Source organism: Microcaecilia unicolor, chromosome 3 (assembly GCF_901765095.1).
Source record: "Microcaecilia unicolor chromosome 3, aMicUni1.1, whole genome shotgun sequence".
Lineage (NCBI taxonomy): Eukaryota > Metazoa > Chordata > Amphibia > Gymnophiona > Siphonopidae > Microcaecilia > Microcaecilia unicolor.
Window position 1 is genome coordinate 167479532 of NC_044033.1, and position 18162 is coordinate 167497693.

General features: G+C 41.8%; 1 protein-coding gene across 1 annotated transcript in view; it reads left to right on the forward strand.

Annotated features, from left to right (window-relative positions):
• Positions 1 to 18162, forward strand: part of ENPP1 (ectonucleotide pyrophosphatase/phosphodiesterase 1) — a 221123-nt gene that overhangs the window by 73279 nt on the left and 129682 nt on the right. The window contains exon 2 of the mRNA XM_030196551.1: positions 11115 to 11187. Within this exon, the coding sequence (XP_030052411.1) occupies positions 11115 to 11187 (73 nt within the window). The remainder of the gene's footprint in view (positions 1 to 11114; positions 11188 to 18162) is intronic.

Below are 18162 nucleotides of genomic sequence, written 5' to 3' on the forward strand. Positions count from 1 at the left end.
GGGACCACTGCTTATTAACATATTTATAAATGATTCTAGAGATGGGAGTAACTAGTGAGGTAATTATATTTGCTCAAGACACAAAGTTAATCAATTGTTAAATTGTGGGAGGATTGTGAAAAATTACGAGACTGGGAGACTGGGCGTCTAATTGCCAGATGACGTTTAATGTGAGCAAGTGCAAAGTGATGCATGTGGGAAAGAAGGAACCCAAATTATAGCTACATAATCCAAGGTTCCACATTAGGAGTTATCGACCCAGAAAGGGATCTACAGTAGGTTTCGTCATTGATTATATGTTGGAAACCCTCTGCTTAGTGTGCTGTGGCAGCTAAGAAAACAAATAGAATGTTAGGCATTATTTGGAAAGGAATGGAAAACAAAAATGAGCACATTATAATGCCTTTGTATCGGTCCATGGTGCGACCGTGCATCGAATATTGTGTTCAATTCTGGTCGGCGCATCTCAAAAAGGATATAGTGGAATTAGAAAAGGTGCAGAGAAGGGCGACAAAAATGATAAAGGGGATGGGATGACTTCCCTATGAGGAAAGGCTAAAGTGGCTGGGTCTCTTCAGATTGGAAAAAAGGCGGCTGAGGGGAGATATAATAGAGGTCTATAAAATAATGAGTGGAGTTGAACGGGTAGACGTGAAGCGTCTGTTTACACTTTCCAAAAATACTAGGACTAGGGGGCATGCAATGAAGCTACAAAGTAGTAAATTTAAAACAAATTGGAGAAAATATTTCTTCACTCAACGTGTAATTCAACTCTGGAATTCGTTGCCAGAAAATGTGGAAAGTTTGGTTAGCAGAGTTTAAAAAAGGTTTGGACGGCTTCCTAAAAGAAAAATCCTTAGACCATTATTAAATTGGACTTGGGAAAAATATTTCTGGGATAAGCATAAAATGTTTTATACTTTTTTGGGGATCTTGCCAGGTATTTGTGACCTGGATTGGCCACTGTTGGAAACAGGATGCTGGGTTTGACGGACCTTTGGTCTGTCCCAGTATGTAGAAACTTCAGCTCAGGGGCGTAGCCACGGGTGGGCCCAGTTTTGGTTCAGGCCCACCCAGCAGTGGAGGCAGTGGAGCGGAGGGAGCAGGCTGAGCTCCGATCCCGCATCTGCCTCCCCAGCCCGCCACTGCCCTGCCACCGCCGCCCGCCGTACCTTTAAATATTACAGTTTTGCTGGAGTCGCGGCATTGACATCGGCAGGCTTACGCCAGTTCCAGCAGCCTTCCCTTCCCTCGTTGCAAGTCGGATGATGGCTCCGCCCTCTTCTGATGTATTTCCTGTTTCTACGAGGGCGGAGCCATCATCTGACTTGCAATGAGGGAAGGGAAGGCTGCTGGAACCGGCGTAAGCCTGCCGATGTCTTCAATGCCGGCTGCCCGCGACTCCAGCAAAACTGTAATATTTAAAGGTACGGCGGGGGGGGGGGGACCGGAAGGAAACAGAGCAGACAGGAGTGGAGGGTTGCTGGACATGGTGGAAGAAGGGGAGAGGAGAGGGCAGGGGAGAGGAGGGTTGCTGGATGGAGGGAAGGGGAGAGGAGGGTTGCTGGACATGGTGGAAGAAGGGGAGAGGAGAGGGAAGGGGATAGGAGGGTTGCTGGATGAAGGGAAGGGGAGAGGAGGGTTGCTGGATATGGTGGAAGAAGGGGAGAGGAGGGTTGCTGGATGGAGGGAAGGGGAGAGGAGGGTTGCTGGACATGGTGGAAGAAGGGGAGAGGAGGGTTGCTGGATGGAGGGAAGGGGAGAGGAGGGTTGCTGGACATGGTGGAAGAAGGGGAGAGGAGAGGGCAGGGGAGAGGAGGGTTGCTGGATGAAGGGAAGGGGAGAGGAGGGAGAGGAGGGTTGCTGGACATGGTGGAAGAAGGGGAGAGGAGGGTTGCTGGATGGAGGGAAGGGGAGAGGAGGGTTGCTGGACATGGATGGAAGAGAGGGAAGGGAGAGAGAAGAAATGCTGGACATGGATGGAGGGAATGGAAGAATGAGGAAGGAGATGAGATGAGGGAAAAGGAAGAGAGGAGAAAAACTGCACATGGATGAAGAAAATAGGCAGAAGCTGGATCCACTAGACAGTCAAGTCTGCAGAGGACCCAGCTTTTACTTATGGATATAGAGCAAGAAATGAAGAAGAAAGGAGGAAAGTAAAGAAATAAATGGAAAGGAAGCCCTGGAAACGGAGTTAAGAGGACAGATAGCAGCAGAATCGGATACTGGGCCAGCATGATCAGAAAAACAGTCACCAGACAACAAAGGTAGGAAAAAATCATTTTATTTTCATTATAGTGTTTGGAATATGTCCACTTTGAGAATCAGGTGCTCAACATTAAAAGTTTATATTTATTTACTTATTTATGGCATTTTATCCCACATTAAACATGAATTAAATTGGAACCTGGGATCATTTAATTTTTTTTTCATGGAGACAGTAATGCATTGCCCCCCTCCCCAGGCTCTCTCCCCGGCTATAGCCAGCTCTGCAATTTTGAGGGGAGGTGCACACGTGGACGGGGGGGGGGGGGGGGGGGGGGGGGGGCGCAGAGGTGGACCGGGGAGAGAGCCTGTTGTTAAACATTTACCAGCACACCACTGTCTAGTGCCCACCCATCCAACCTGTTGGCCCACCCAAAAATTGACTTCTGGCTACGCCACTGCTTCAGCTTACCACGCGACTCAATTTTATTTACCAGGAAGCCATTATGTTAATACTGGTAAAATTATACGTAATGGAAAGTAGATGCAGAATAAGAAGGATGTGTTCAGAAAAAGTTTTCAATCCCCGAAAACATGATGACATTCTGTATCCTTAGGGACTTTCTTTCCTTATGCTCTGTCTTTTTATATCAAAATAGTTTAGGGAAAACATGAAGCTACCTTCATTTCTTAATTTTTACCATGATGCTTTACAAAGTCAGGCTGACTTAGAACTGATTTTCATTATGGGAAACAGTTTTTATACTGCAGGAATAGTTGCAAAGTCCACAGTTACATTTTATCTATAGACTTGAGAGCAATCGTCAAAGTGAAAGTAGATACATGCTTTCATGTTCAAAATGAACTAAGGAAAAAATACTTGCCTCCTTTATTCTATGAATTCATTTCCTGACTAAAATAATGCTTGTAATTTTGGAAAAGTAAACCAAGGGGTGGGAATAGCCAGTATGATGAGACAAGAAAAGCTGTTATCTTTATTATATAGAGTCATCACAATTGCAACAATGGACAAACATTCACTGGAGCATGGACTCTGTTCGTGTTTTGTTTTATGCCCTAATTCAGGAGTCCAGGCATATAGCGAAAATTAGAACAACAGTGAATCTTGGTACAGAGCCAACACAAGTGAGTGAAGTCCGAGTTCAGATTACACCTAACTCCAAAGGTCGCATATTTTTGTTGTTGTTTTGTTTTGAGTTTTGTTTTTGCTGATACCGTGCAACCCTTGGAGATAGGTGTTATCTGAATTTCTACGCTTATGTTGGCTTTGTACCAAGATTCACTGCTGCTTCTTGTTCTAATTTTGGCTGTATGCCTGGACTACTGAAGAAGGCATAGGCCGAAACATGGACTGTGTAGAGTCCACGCTCTAGTGAATGTTTGTTCATTGTTTTAATTGTGCTGGCTCCATATCATAAAGACTTATCAGCTTTTCTTGACTCATCGCCCTGGTCATTCCCACCCCTTGGTTTGCTTGTGCTGACTTTTTGTGGGATTGTTTCTTTTTATTTTTTTTTTTGTACTTTTGGAAAATACATAAGTCTACATGTTGATGCAATTTCCTACAGTGTTGGTAGAACATGGTAACCCAGGTAAGCATGGCAGGAGGATGCCCAAGTTTTTGTTTTTTTTTTGGGGGGGGGGGGGGAAGAGGAGGGCTCTAAGTTTACCTAGCTATTGGATATTGACAAAATTCTTGGGTAAGATGTTTTTACTTTATGCAAATTGCTTTGAAGATCGTCCTCTAATTTAACTATTGGGTGCCTCCACCTCTATAATTCATCAGTAGATGGCAGCACTGACACATTACTACTACTACTACTACTACTACTTAACATTTCTAAAGCGCTACCAGGGTTATGCAGCACTGTACAATTTAACAAAGAAGGACAGTCCCTGCTCAAAGGAGCTTACAATCTAAAGGACAAGAAGTGCAGTCAATCAAATTGGGGGCAGTCTAGATTTCCTGGATAGAGGTACAATGGTTAGGTGCCGAAAGTGACATTGAAGAGGTGGGCTTTGAGCAAGGATTTGAAGATGGGCAGGGAGGGGGCTTGGCGTATGGGCTCAGGGAGTTTATTCCAAGCATAGGGTGAGGCGAGGCAGAAAGAGCGGAGCCTGGAGTTGGCGGTGGTGGAGAAGGGTACTGAGAGGAAGGATTTGTCCTGTGAGCGGAGGTTACGGGTAGGAGCGTAAGGGGAGATGAGGGTAGAGAGGTAATGAGGGGCTGCAGATTGAGTGCATTTGTAGGTTAGTAGGAGAAACTTGAACTGTATGCGGTACCTGATCGGAAGCCAGTGAAGTGACTTAAGGAGAGGGGTGATATGAGCATATCGGTCTAGGCGGAAGATAAGACGGGCAGTAGAGTTCTGAACGGATTGAAGGGGGGATAGATGGTTAAGTGGGAGGCCAGTGAGGAGTAGGTTGCAGTAGGCAAGGCGAGAGGTGATGAGAGAGTGGATGAGTGTATTCACTTGCTCTTTGAAATCTTTTCCTTTACCTTAGTTAGCAAGAAGTGCTACAAATGCTACTAATGTACACAATGTCTGTGTGAAGACATTGTTTTGTTATTGCAGTGGAAGCACACAGTGAGCACTCGCTGATGTGATTTAAACAATGTGTCATGATAGTTTCTGTTGAAAGTTCTCCAATTGGAATTCACTGCTACAGGTGGGTTGCTCCACAACGCAACAATGATTTTGCTACTGAGAGAAAAACGTGATTTATATTAAATTGAACCCGCCGATTCCAAATATGAACTCCGAATTTGCCTGACACGTCTAGATCTTAAGTTATACATGCAAAGCCTATTCACTTATAATATTAATGCATTATATATTGGAAACATGGAGAGAGGTTCCATAAAGATATCAGATATCAAGGCCCCTGGAATCCCAACATGATGGGGGACTACTGCTGGCTTTTGCAACGGGAAAATATAACCGGTCCCAAATGCAAAAGCAAATGCCTGAAGCACTTTTAACAGTACTGGGCTTTGCTGAAGTAAGACTTTTAAACTGCAATATGAGACTTTTAAAAAATTTTCTTATTCCATTACATTTTCATATGCTGTTTACTACGAAAACTTTGATATAGATCAGGTAATTGTTGGAGTAAAACTCGTTCTGTAAAACATTATTCAATGCTTTTCAAGTGCTTAATTCATTTGGGCAAACTTATGCATAACAAAATTTCCTGACGTGTTACAACAATTCTGACTTCAGATTTGGAATATGCACACTGAATTTAGTATAGGGCAAATGGTTTTTGCCCAGTAGCACATGAAAAAAACTTTTTTTTGTTGTGCTGTGATGATTTTGTTGACATGAGTACTGCGTGTCACTAGACCAAAAGATGTAAGATATTGGACTGGGAAAGGCTAATTTGTTTGATCATAAATGGACAACCTGTGACAGCAACAGAGTAGTCTTACATGAGAAAGACAGACTCATAAAAGACAAATGAAAGATCACTCAGTGTTACATTACAACCCTGAAAACGCTGAATGATTTAAGTTTGGAAGCACAAGAAGGAAATTTTGTTGAAATATGAAAATGCTAGGTCTCGCACAGCACAAAACACCACAGAGGCAAATGTGAAGATGGGTCTCAAGTCCTATCCTATACTCGTCCTCCAGACTGCCTAGACATAGCACCAAGCAATTTCCATCTTTTTCCAAAATTGAAGGAATACCTTCAGGGGCATCTATTCAACTCGAAGAAGAGGCGGAAAGGACTGTGAGCAACTGATTGAAGAGACAATGTGCAGTTCTTTCATGATGGCTTTCAAAAACTTGTCCACTTTGGCAGAAATGTGTGGTGAATGGTTGCGACTATGTAAAAAAGTAAATACATATACAGTGGTGGAAATAAGTATTTGATCCCTTGCTGATTTTGTAAGTTTGCCCACTGACAAAGACATGAGCAGCCCATAATTGAAGGGTAGGTTATTGGTAACAGTGAGAGATAGCACATCACAAATTAAATCCGTAAAATCACATTGTGGAAAGTATATGAATTTATTTGCATTCTGCAGAGGGAAATAAGTATTTGATCCCCCACCAACCAGTAAGAGATCTGGCCCCTACAGACCAGGTAGATGCTCCAAATCAACTCGTTACCTGCATGACAGACAGCTGTCGGCAATGGTCACCTGTATGAAAGACACCTGTCCACAGACTCAGTGAATCAGTCAGACTCTAACCTCTACAAAATGGCCAAGAGCAAGGAGCTGTCTAAGGATGTCAGGGACAAGATCATACACCTGCACAAGGCTGGAATGGGCTACAAAACCATCAGTAAGACGCTGGGCGAGAAGGAGACAACTGTTGGTGCCATAGTAAGAAAATGGAAGAAGTACAAAATGACTGTCAATCGACAAAGATCTGGGGCTCCACGCAAGATCTCACCTCGTGGGGTATCCTTGATCATGAGGAAGGTTAGAAATCAGCCTACAACTACAAGGGGGGAACTTGTCAATGATCTCAAGGCAGCTGGGACCACTGTCACCACGAAAACCATTGGTAACACATTACGACATAATGGATTGCAATCCTGCAGTGCCCGCAAGGTCCCCCTGCTCCGGAAGGCACATGTGACGGCCCGTCTGAAGTTTGCCAGTGAACACCTGGATGATGCCGAGAGTGATTGGGAGAAGGTGCTGTGGTCAGATGAGACAAAAATTGAGCTCTTTGGCATGAACTCAACTCGCCGTGTTTGGAGGAAGAGAAATGCTGCCTATGACCCAAAGAACACCGTCCCCACTGTCAAGCATGGAGGTGGAAATGTTATGTTTTGGGGGTGTTTCTCTGCTAAGGGCACAGGACTACTTCACCGCATCAATGGGAGAATGGATGGGGCCATGTACCGTACAATTCTGAGTGACAACCTCCTTCCCTCCGCCAGGGCCTTAAAAATGGGTCGTGGCTGGGTCTTCCAGCACGACAATGACCCAAAACATACAGCCAAGGCAACAAAGGAGTGGCTCAGGAAGAAGCACATTAGGGTCATGGAGTGGCCTAGCCAGTCACCAGACCTTAATCCCATTGAAAACTTATGGAGGGAGCTGAAGCTGCGAGTTGCCAAGCGACAGCCCAGAACTCTTAATGATTTAGAGATGATCTGCAAAGAGGAGTGGACCAAAATTCCTCCTGACATGTGTGCAAACCTCATCATCAACTACAGAAGACGTCTGACCGCTGTGCTTGCCAACAAGGGTTTTGCCACCAAGTATTAGGTCTTGTTTGCCAGAGGGATTAAATACTTATTTCCCTCTGCAGAATGCAAATAAATTCATATACTTTCCACAATGTGATTTTCCGGATTTAATTTGTGATGTGCTATCTCTCACTGTTACCAATAACCTACCCTTCAATTATGGGCTGCTCATGTCTTTGTCAGTGGGCAAACTTACAAAATCAGCAAGGGATCAAATACTTATTTCCACCACTGTAATAAGAGCAAGTTTCAAGCATTATTTTTTTGAATTCATTACAATTTCTTCATTTAAACACAATTTATGGAGGTGAAGCATTACTTGTCATTTAACCTTTGTATAAGAAAGTTGTGCTGCTCAAGAGATAATGTAGAGTAATGGGGCCAAATAGAGCGATAGGGTCAAGGACAATGTAGAACACAGCTGGAGAGTGGAGTAAAGACACATAAGAAGATGTGCAGCTCAAAAACAGCCTTTATTGAAGGGATCCGACACGGTCACAGTGTTTCGGCATCAGGAGTCGAACAAACTGAACTCATAAAGCAGCTTCAAAATATGAAATAAAAACCAGAGCTGGCAAAATGGCACTGAACAAAAACAGCATTGTTGTTAGTAACAAGGTAGTAACACTACTTGCTATCCAAATATTAAAGGCATAGTGAAGACAAGTTTTTACTGCAAGATGTCAAAAGACTAGCTTTGTAGTATGACATCAATAAGATGGGTGCTAAACTGGACTTTTTGTTCATAATGTTAAAGACATAGTGAAGACAGGCCACTATAGGTTGTGAAATTGTAGCATAATGCTATCAGCAGCTGACCGAAACAGATGGTCAAGCAATCATGAAAGGTGGGCAGAACTGAGTCAACGGAGATGGGTAGAGATGTGGCACTTTTTTAAAAAATTGATACAGGTTATTCATGGCTGTAGAGTAATGATACCGAATTACAAGTGTGAAACGTAATACAAGCAGTAAAATATAAAGGAGTGATACTGCACAGTTCTTAGCCTATTATTCGTTGTTAGTGCTGAATTTAAAACAGAGGAATAAGACTGATCACGAGGCTTAGAAGCTTATAGAAGCATTGGCAGACATTGCCAAACTCCAGAAAACAAAAGAGGAGAAAACCCAGTTGATTTACTGGATGCTTTGTTAACAGGGAAATAACCATTATAGAAGTAATGAATCTGAAATATACTTGGAGAGAGCCTCGGACCGTAAAGAAAAGAGACTCTAGTTAAAGAAGTGTTTTAAAATATAAAAACACGCATCCATAAGAGCATGAAGTTGGGAAAAACAAAGTATTATGGGATGTACCAGTCTTCAGAGTGCTGAAAATCTATCAAACATCAAAATACCAGGCCATACAATCAGATTGCTGCTGTTGTAATAGGAGCCAATGTTTCAAAAATGATTGGGGTGCTAAACCCAACAGAAATACATCTCCCCCGACAGAGTCAAGGAGTTTGTTCAATCTTGGAGTTAAGCATCAAGACTGTAACAATGTGAACTTGAAGAACATTATTAAAATATAAATCTGCCGTAGGTTTGCATTACTTTCATAGAGCAGTAGGATTATTTGTCCTGATTTTATAAAGTTCTGCTGATATTTCTGCACCCTCATAACAATAAGTGGTGCCCATTGACAGTAATAGTCGAAAAGTATGAAAGGTAATCTCACGTTAATGTGAAATACAGCAGTGCTTTGCACCAATGAGACATTTTGTACAAAAGTAGTCTGACAATATCCAGTATAAATGTCTGTCCATGTGGAAATGGAAAGATAAACTAGGTAAAAATTAAATACTATGTGGTGTAGATTTTGAGAATTTATCAGTGCTTGACTGCGAACTGCAAATTGTATATTGAAATATCAAAAGAAACCACACTTGATATCAGTATCCGATTGTCCTGTTTAAGGCAGAAAAGTGGCTCTATTTTTTTTTAACTGGTGCACCTCTTGCACGGCTGCAACAGCTTTGACACAACTTTGTGTACTACACCAGATGCACAGTGTGCCAGATGAGTGTATACTCTGACCTCCAGGATGGTATCGCAGGAGGGATGTAAGAAAATTTCTACTCTGCTCATAAGTACCGAGTAAGTTTGGTATGTTGAGTACACATCAGCTGTACCATTACTAGTAGATAGTGCAGCAGCATTGTCCAAAGCATGCCTCAAATGTTGTATGGCTCCGGAAGTTTCAGCATCACCAGTGTAGTGTGGATGTTCTAGTGCACACTACACTATATGAGAGACTAATATATGAATACTACTACATGTTTTGACCCTGTGTATTATTGCATCTCCTGAATGGAGACATGCATTTTTAGATTGAGTACTTCGGTACAGACATGAATTAAGAGGTGCTCAGCATCGAGGAGGAATCCTAAAATTTATAATAGCAGATAGACGTTAATTTTAGGATTCCTCCTTGATGCCGAGCACCTCTTAATTCATGTCTGTACTGAAGTACTCAATCTAAAAATGCATGATTCCATGGAGAGTGAAATTGGTTAGAGCTGGATATGCTAGGGGTGTTAAATGGATTGAAGATTGCCAATATTGGGGACATTGACTGTGATTATAACCTTTGATCACTGACTGGAGTTTGGCATAAGTTTATTTTTGAATTTTTCAAGATTTTATAAAAAAAGGCAAAAGCTAGAAGTTTTATATTGGACTGTGGTTATATCATAAGGTGTAAGGACTTGGGGGCGATAACTTTTTTGTGATATGTACAGTATTCTAGAGCTTTTTGGTGAGCTCATAATTGCACTGGTTTGTTGAGCCCTCATGTTCTATAAAGAAGTATTTTGAGAAACATTCTCTTGAATAAAAGTGTTTTGTGGATTTAAATCCACTTTTGTAGTGTTATGAGCCCTGATTGTCAGGGTAGTGGTATATTTAAGTTATATATTTAACAATTTTGGTGTTCCTTAATTTGTTCATACATTTGACTTCTCAAAAGCTTGTGTGTACGTGGCGATTCCTTTGCCCTGGGAATGTCTTTGTTTTGTGTGTGGATAAGTTTGCCCACTCAGGCTGTACACATATACCCCCTGATTCTATAAAAGTAAAATATTAGGCGTGCAAATTTAGGCATGTCCCCAGTTTGCATGCACAAGTTGTTAATAGTATAACGAGCAAATTAGTGCCAATAATTGGCTTTTTAACAGGCAATTATTGGCACTAAATTAGATTTAATTGGGAATTACATGCATTAATTTATGCACGGCCTGGGGGTGCAGAAATGGGAGGGTCATGGGCATTTTGGGGTGGATCGGGAGGGGGCGTGGTTTTGAGTTATGCTCTTAATTTTAGAATAATGGTGCAAATGTTAGTGCAAATGGCGGCACCTAAATTTACAAATTTGCACATGACCTCACCACTTAAGCATTATTCTACAAACCATGCTGAACTTTAGGCATGGCTTATAGAATACCACTTAAGTGTGTGTGTGTGTTTTTTCTGTGCCAAATTTTATACGCCATTTATAGATTCTAGCTCATAATCTCTACCCACACACTAGATAAGCAGCTTTGTAAAAGCCCATTTCTTCAGGAAAAGAATTGGTAAACAAGAAACCATATCCCTCTCTTCTGTATGTTTGAATATTTGCAGCGGGCTAAGCTGAACTCTTTCCATTTTGTTTTCTACTCCTCCTATTAGGTTCTGTGTGTCTTGATGTTGACGCTAATCCTAGGACTGATATTTGGGCTGAAGCCAAGCTGCTCAAGGGAAGGTAATTAACACATTCCTAGTATTTATCTTGATTTAACTCTCACCTTTTCCAGTATTACCTCAAGGTGAGTTACATTCAGGTACAGTAGGTACAATATTCCATAAAATCAAGCTAAAACAGACATTATATAACCTTGGTATCATCAGTCTATTTAGGTTCCAGTCTGAATCTTTTGGTTGTGTATATCCTCTAGTTTTATAAGTTGCTTTTGAATAGGAAAAAGGTAATTTCATGTGTAGTTAATTGCCTAAAACAATTTTGATTGCGTGAATCAGAATGCTCCAACTCCATGGTTCTCAAACCTTTCCTGGGGGACAACCAGCCAGTTGAGTTTTCAAAATATTCCTAATGTTTAATGTTTTTTCTTTTTTTAAAAGGCTTGATAGACCACAAAATGCAATGCAGGGGTCTATGCAGTCTACATTGTAATGAATATGCATGAGACAGATTGGAATGCCTGTCACCTCTATTTCATGCAAATCTCTCTCATGCATATTCATTAGGGTTATCCTGAAAACTCAACTAGCTGGTGGTCCCCCCATCACAGGTTTGAGAACCACTGTCCTAACTTATTGTTCCCAGAAAAAAACAAGATACTTGAGGAGTCTGTGATATGGTTTATGAACAAGGCTCTCAGTTTCCTGAAGTCTTGCAATTGCAGTAATTGCCAGATAATTTCTCCCTTTCAATGCAGTTGTGGAAAATGCTACCTCCTTCCTAGCCCCCATCTATGTTGCAAACATGAGTATCTCCCCTTCCCTACCTCTGATTTACTTGCTGTAACAGCAAGTAAGATGTTTGGATAATTACAAGAAATAACAGGAGTCATGATGATGAAGGGTTCCATTATGTTATGTTCCATGCTTTTTTGTGATATATCATGAAAATCTGAACTGCCTGGTGATAAAAGGCAAAAATGAAAGCTACCATCTTGAACTGTGAAATGCTTTTCATAACACCACACACAGTAAAGTATTAGAAGACCATCCTGCCTTCCCAAGTAGCTAAACTAGAGAAGCTCTTAACTCTGGTACAGGAGTCCAAAGAGTCAAACTGGAAGTGTCACCTCAAGTTACCGAGATAGAACCAGGCTGCCTGCACTAACATTTAAAAAGAAGAGCAGCTTTTCAACTAAAATTGTGGGTTTTTTTTTTTTTTTGTGGGGGGGGGGAGTGACCCAGGGGCACATGGTTTGATGTGGAGAATCCTTCAGGGATACCATTGAAACAGGACATTTAGGGAATTCCAACAGAGAGGTTTCAACAACGGTGAAAGAAAACCAGGAGTGTATAAAGGGAGAACAGAGTGATGCACATTATCCCCATCAACTTCTAAGCAGCTTGTACAGGCAAGGAAAAAACACAATTTGAAGTGTTTGTATACAAATGCTGGAAGCCTAAAAAATAAGATGGGAGAGTTAGAGTATATAGCACTAAATGAAGAGGTAGATATAATAGACATCTCGGAGACCTGGTGGAAGGAGGACAATCAATGGGACACAGTGTTAATAGGATACAAATTATATTGCAATATTAGAGTGGACAAATTGGAGGGGGGTGGGTTTGCGCTATTAAGGGAATTGAGTCAAACAAATTAAACATTCTACATGAAGCAAATAGTAGTGCGGAATCCTTATGGGTAGAAATTCCATGTGTGAAAGGAAGGAGTATTCTGCTGGGCTATGTTACCGTCCACCAGGACAGAACAAACGGAAAGATGAAGAAATGTTTACAGAAATTAGGAAAGCTGGCGTTTTGGGCAACAGTATAATAATGGGTGATTTCAATTACCCTAATATTGACTGGATAAACGTGACATCAGGGAGCGCTAGGGAGGTAAAATTCCTGACATCACCGCGGAGACTCAGGCCAAGGTATCGGCCTGTTTATCCGACATTGCGGCATGGATGTCCAACCGCCACCTGAAGCTGAACATGTCCAAGACCGAGCTCCTTGTCTTTCCTCCTAAACCCACTTCTCCTCTTCCTCCACTCTCTATCTCTGTTGATAACACCCTCATCCTCCCCGTCCCATCTGCCCGCAACCTCGGAGTCATCTTCGACTCCTCCCTCTCCTTCTCTGCGCATATCCAACAGACTGCCAAGACCTGTCGCTTCTTCCTCTTCAACATCAGCAAAATTCGCCCTTTCCTCTCTGAGCATACCACCAGAACTCTCGTCCATGCTCTCATTACCTCTCGCCTTGATTACTGCAACTTACTCCTCACCGGCCTCCCACTCGGCCATCTATCCCCCCTTCAATCCGTTCAGAACGCTGCTGAACGTCTTATATTCCGCCAAAACCGATATACTCATATCACCCCTCTCCTTAAATCACTTCATTGGCTTCCGATCAGATATCGCATACAATTCAAGCTCCTCCTCCTTACCTACAAATGCACTCAGTCTGCGGCTCCTCACTACCTCTCCACCCTCATCTCCCCCTATGTTCCCGCCCGCAACCTCCGCTCATAGGACAAAGCCCTTCTCTCAGTACCCTTCTCCACCACTGCCAACTCCAGGCTCCGCTCATTCTGCCTTGCCTCACCCTATGCCTGGAATAATCTTCCTTTACCCATACGCCATGCCCCCTCCCTACCCATCTTCAAATCTCTGCTTAAAACTCACCTCTTCAATGCTGCCTTCGGCGCCTAACCGCTCGAGAAATATAAAATGCCCCAATCTATCCACCCTATCAGATTAACTGTTCACTCGTCCTCTAGATTGTTCACTTGTCTTTAGATTGTTCTCTTGTCTTTTAGATTGTAAACTCTTTGAGCAGGGACCGTCCTTCTATGTTTGAATTGTACAGCGCTGCGTAACCCTAGTAGCGCTTTAGAAATGTTTGTTAGTAGTTAGTAGTAGTAGATATAATAAATGACTGTGTTTCTTGAAGCAACTGGTCCAGGAACTGACAAAAGGGGGAGCTATTTTAGATTTAGTCGTTAATGGAATGCCGGGCATAGTACTAGAAGTAACGATGTTAGGTCTGCTGAAACAGTGATCATAATATGATCAAATCTGAGCTGATATTTGGAGTGAAGTCACTAAGGAAATCTACCATAGCAGCATTTAATTTTCGAAAGGGTGACTATGATAAAATGAGGAAAATGGTGAAAACGAAACTAAAAGGATCAGCTGCCAAAGATTAGGACTTTGTTTAAAAATACCATTTTGGAGGCCCATAAGAACATAAGAGTAGCCATACTGGGTCAGACCAATGGTCTATATAGCCCAGTATCTTATTTCCAACAGTAGCCAAGCCAGGTCTACCTGGCAGAAACCCAAATTGTGGCAACATTCCATACTACAAATCCCAGTTGCTTACCCATGTATGTCTCAATAGCAGACTATGGACTTTCCCTCCAAGAATTTGTCCAAACCTTCTTTAAACCCAGATACGCTAATCTCTGTTACCATATCCTCCGACAAAGAGTTCCAGAGGTTAATTATTCGTTGAGTGAAAATATTTCCTCCTTTTTTGTTTTAAAAGTATTTCTATCTAACTTCCTTGAGAGTCCCCTAGTCTTTGTACTTTTGGAATGAGTAAAAATTAAATTTTACTTCTGCCCGTTCTACACCACTCAGATTTTGTAGACCTCAATCATATTTCTCCTTATCCATCTCTTTTACAAGCTGAAGAGCCCAAACCTCTTTAGCCTTTCCTCATATGAGAGGAGTTCCATCCACTTTATCATTTTGGTCGCTCTTCTTTGAACCTTTTCTAATTCTGCTATATCTTTATTTGAGATACAGCAACCAGAACTGAACGCACTACTCAAGGTGTGGTTGCACCATGGAGCAATGCAGAGGCATTAGAGTATTTTTGGTCTTATTCACCATCCCTTTCCTAATAATTCCTAGCACACTGAGTAGAAGATTGCAGCGTATAATCTACAAAGACATCTAGATCTCTTTCTTAAGTGCTGACCCCCAAGGTGGACCCTAGCATCAGGTAACTAGGATTGAGATTATTCTTTCCAATGTGCATCTCCTTGCATTTGTCCACATTAAATTTAATCTGCCATTTGGATGCCCAGTCTTCTAGTTTCTTAAGGTCTTCCTGCAATATTTTACAGTCTGCACATGTTTTAACAACCTTGAATAGTTTTGTGTCATCTGCAAATTTAATCACCTCATATCATTTACATATATGTTAAACAGCACCATTCCCAGTACTGATTCCTGCAGCACTCCACTGTTCACCCTCCTCCATTGAGAGAAATGACAATTTAACCCTATCCTCTCTTTTCTGCTCAATAATGAATTCTAAATCTCTGCCTCCTATCCCATGAATCTTTAATTTTCTCAGGAGTCTCTCATGAGGAACTTTATCAAAAGCTTTCTGAAAATCTAGATATACTACATCAGCCGGCTCACCTTTTTTCTGCATGTCAATAATGGTGAGCCAGTTGATGTATCAATCTAGATTTTTAGAAAACAATTGGCAATTACCAGCGCTGATTAGCTTGTTAACCAATTTAAGCTATGCACATTCTAATGGAATACACTTTGATTCACACACTGTAATTTCAGCACGATATATAGAATCTGGGGGAGTGAGTGCAAACTTGAGTGTTAACTCTTTGGGGTGCATTACCAGCATGTTCCATACAGTTATTACCCTAAGAAAATGCTGTACTCAGCCTAGTGGAGGAGTAACCTAACACAGTGGGCTAAGAATTGGGGTAACCATGCTAGATTCCCATTGCAGCTCCTTGTGACCTTGGGCAAGTCACTTAACCCTCCATTCCCCCAGGTACAAAACTTAGATTGTGATCCCACTAAGGATAGGGAAATAGCAGCTGTACCCTGTGTGTAATATGCACACTGCTTTGATTGTACCACAGAAAGGTGTTATCAAGAATCTCATAAACATCTGAACTAAAAACATAAGTGTTGCTATACTGGGACAGACCAAAGGTCCATCAAACGAGGCATCCTGTTCCCAACAGTGGCCAATCCAGGTAACAAATAATTGGCAAGATTCCAGAACAGTACAATACATTTTATGCTGCTTATCCTAGAAACAGTGGATTTTCTCCAACTCCATCTTTTTTTTTCCTTATTTATTTATAAGATTTTACAATATTATAATCAAGCACATGCTTGTTTGAAAAGCAATACATTTCAATGCTTATTTAAAGAAATAATAATCAGGAAAAAACAAAATGAAATTTCTTGCTCAAGTCCACATATTGAGAACAAGATGTTTAGAAATGGAATATGTTTAAGATTAGTTTCTAAAGTTAGAGCTATAAATAACAGGTTAGCATTAAACAGTGTTTAATCCAATTTAAAGGGAAAGATGTTTAAGAGGCAAGAAATGCAGTTAACTGAGCCGGATCAAAAAATATATACTTGTTTGATTGGTACCGCACCACACACTTGCATGGGTATCGCAAGTAAAACGTTGCTCCCAGCTGAACTACTGCTGGTTTCATTAGAAGAAATACCGTATTTTTCGTACTATAAGACGCACCGGACCATAAGACGCACCTAGGTTTTAGAGGAGGGAAATAGGAAAAATTTTTTTTTCCTTTTTCCCTCCTCTAAAACCTAGGTGCTCCGGTGTGTCTTGTCCGAGTTCGGGATCGCCCTCCCCCGGCCCTGTCACCACTTCTCCCCTACTCACGTCACGTGATCTTCCCTGGTGGTCTAGTGACGTCGGGGCAGGAAAGAGCCCCCTCTTTCCTGCCCAGCGCGCTGCTCTCCGTCCTCCTGTATGCTGCCTGATGGTCTCGGCGAGATTCAAAATGGCCGCCAAGAATTGAAGTCTCGGCGGCCATTTTGAATCTCGCCGAGACCGTCAGGCTGCATACAGGAGGACGGAGAGCAGCGCGCTGGGCAGGAAAGAGGAGGCTCTTTCCTGCCCCGACGTCACTAGACCACCAGGGAAGATCGCGTGACGTGAGTAGGGGAGAAGTGGTGACAGGGCTGGGGGGAGGGCGATCCCGAACTCGGGGGGAGGGAGGGAAATCGTTACCTTCGGACTATAAGATGCACCCCCCATTTTCCTCCCAAATTTTGGGGGAAATAGTGCGTCTTATAGTCCGAAAAATACGGTAATTTACGACGTTTTTGTGTTTCTCTGGAGATATCAGGAAACATTTGAATTTTCTGGCCAAGAAATGTTTTATCTTTGTTCTTAAAGTACATGGATATCAACCACTGGTTGTCTGGTGCAAGCGCCACAGTTACTATTAAGGTAGTTGGAATTACATTTTCAATATCAGACGACTCAAGTACTGCAGTAACATTCATCAATTGATCTTGTTCTTTTTTTTTTTTTTTTTTTTTTATCAGTGTCTTCTTTAACTGGAAGATAATATACATGGGTGAAAGGAGGAATTAATTCCTCTTTTACTCCAAAAATCTCCATTAAATATTTCTTCCACATTTCCCTAGGAGATTTGGTAATTTGTTTGGGGAAATTTAACAAACATAAATTGTTGCTTCTAACAGTGTTCTCCAGGAATTCAGTCTTTCTTCTTAATGAAGTTAAATCCTTAATCATAACCTCCTGCTGGGCTTGAAGTCTTTTCATATCCAAATCCTATTTCTCGACTATCTGTTCCAATTTCCCTATTTTTAAGTCCAAACTCTTTTTATTTTTTCCTCATGTTTTATCATTTCCTGGTTTAATGTATTTATATGTGGTGTAAGTGATTTCCCTAAATCTGCTATCAGAGTCCACAAAGAATCCATAGTAACCTCAGCTGGTTTAAGTATTTGAAAAGAAAAAAGTGGTGGTGATACCTCTTTCTGTAGGGGTAAGTCCGTATTCAAGCTAACAGCCTTTCCCACCATAATAGTTGTTAGTGACGGTGTCTCCTTCAAGGCTTCCTGCATTCCAATCGATCGTTGTTCTGCCTCCCGACTCTGGTTGGTCTCACCAGCCTGGGGGGATCCATTCAGAGTCGTCTCCGATGGATTGCTGTAGCCCAACGGCTGAGGGGGCGGTTCCCGTGTATCGG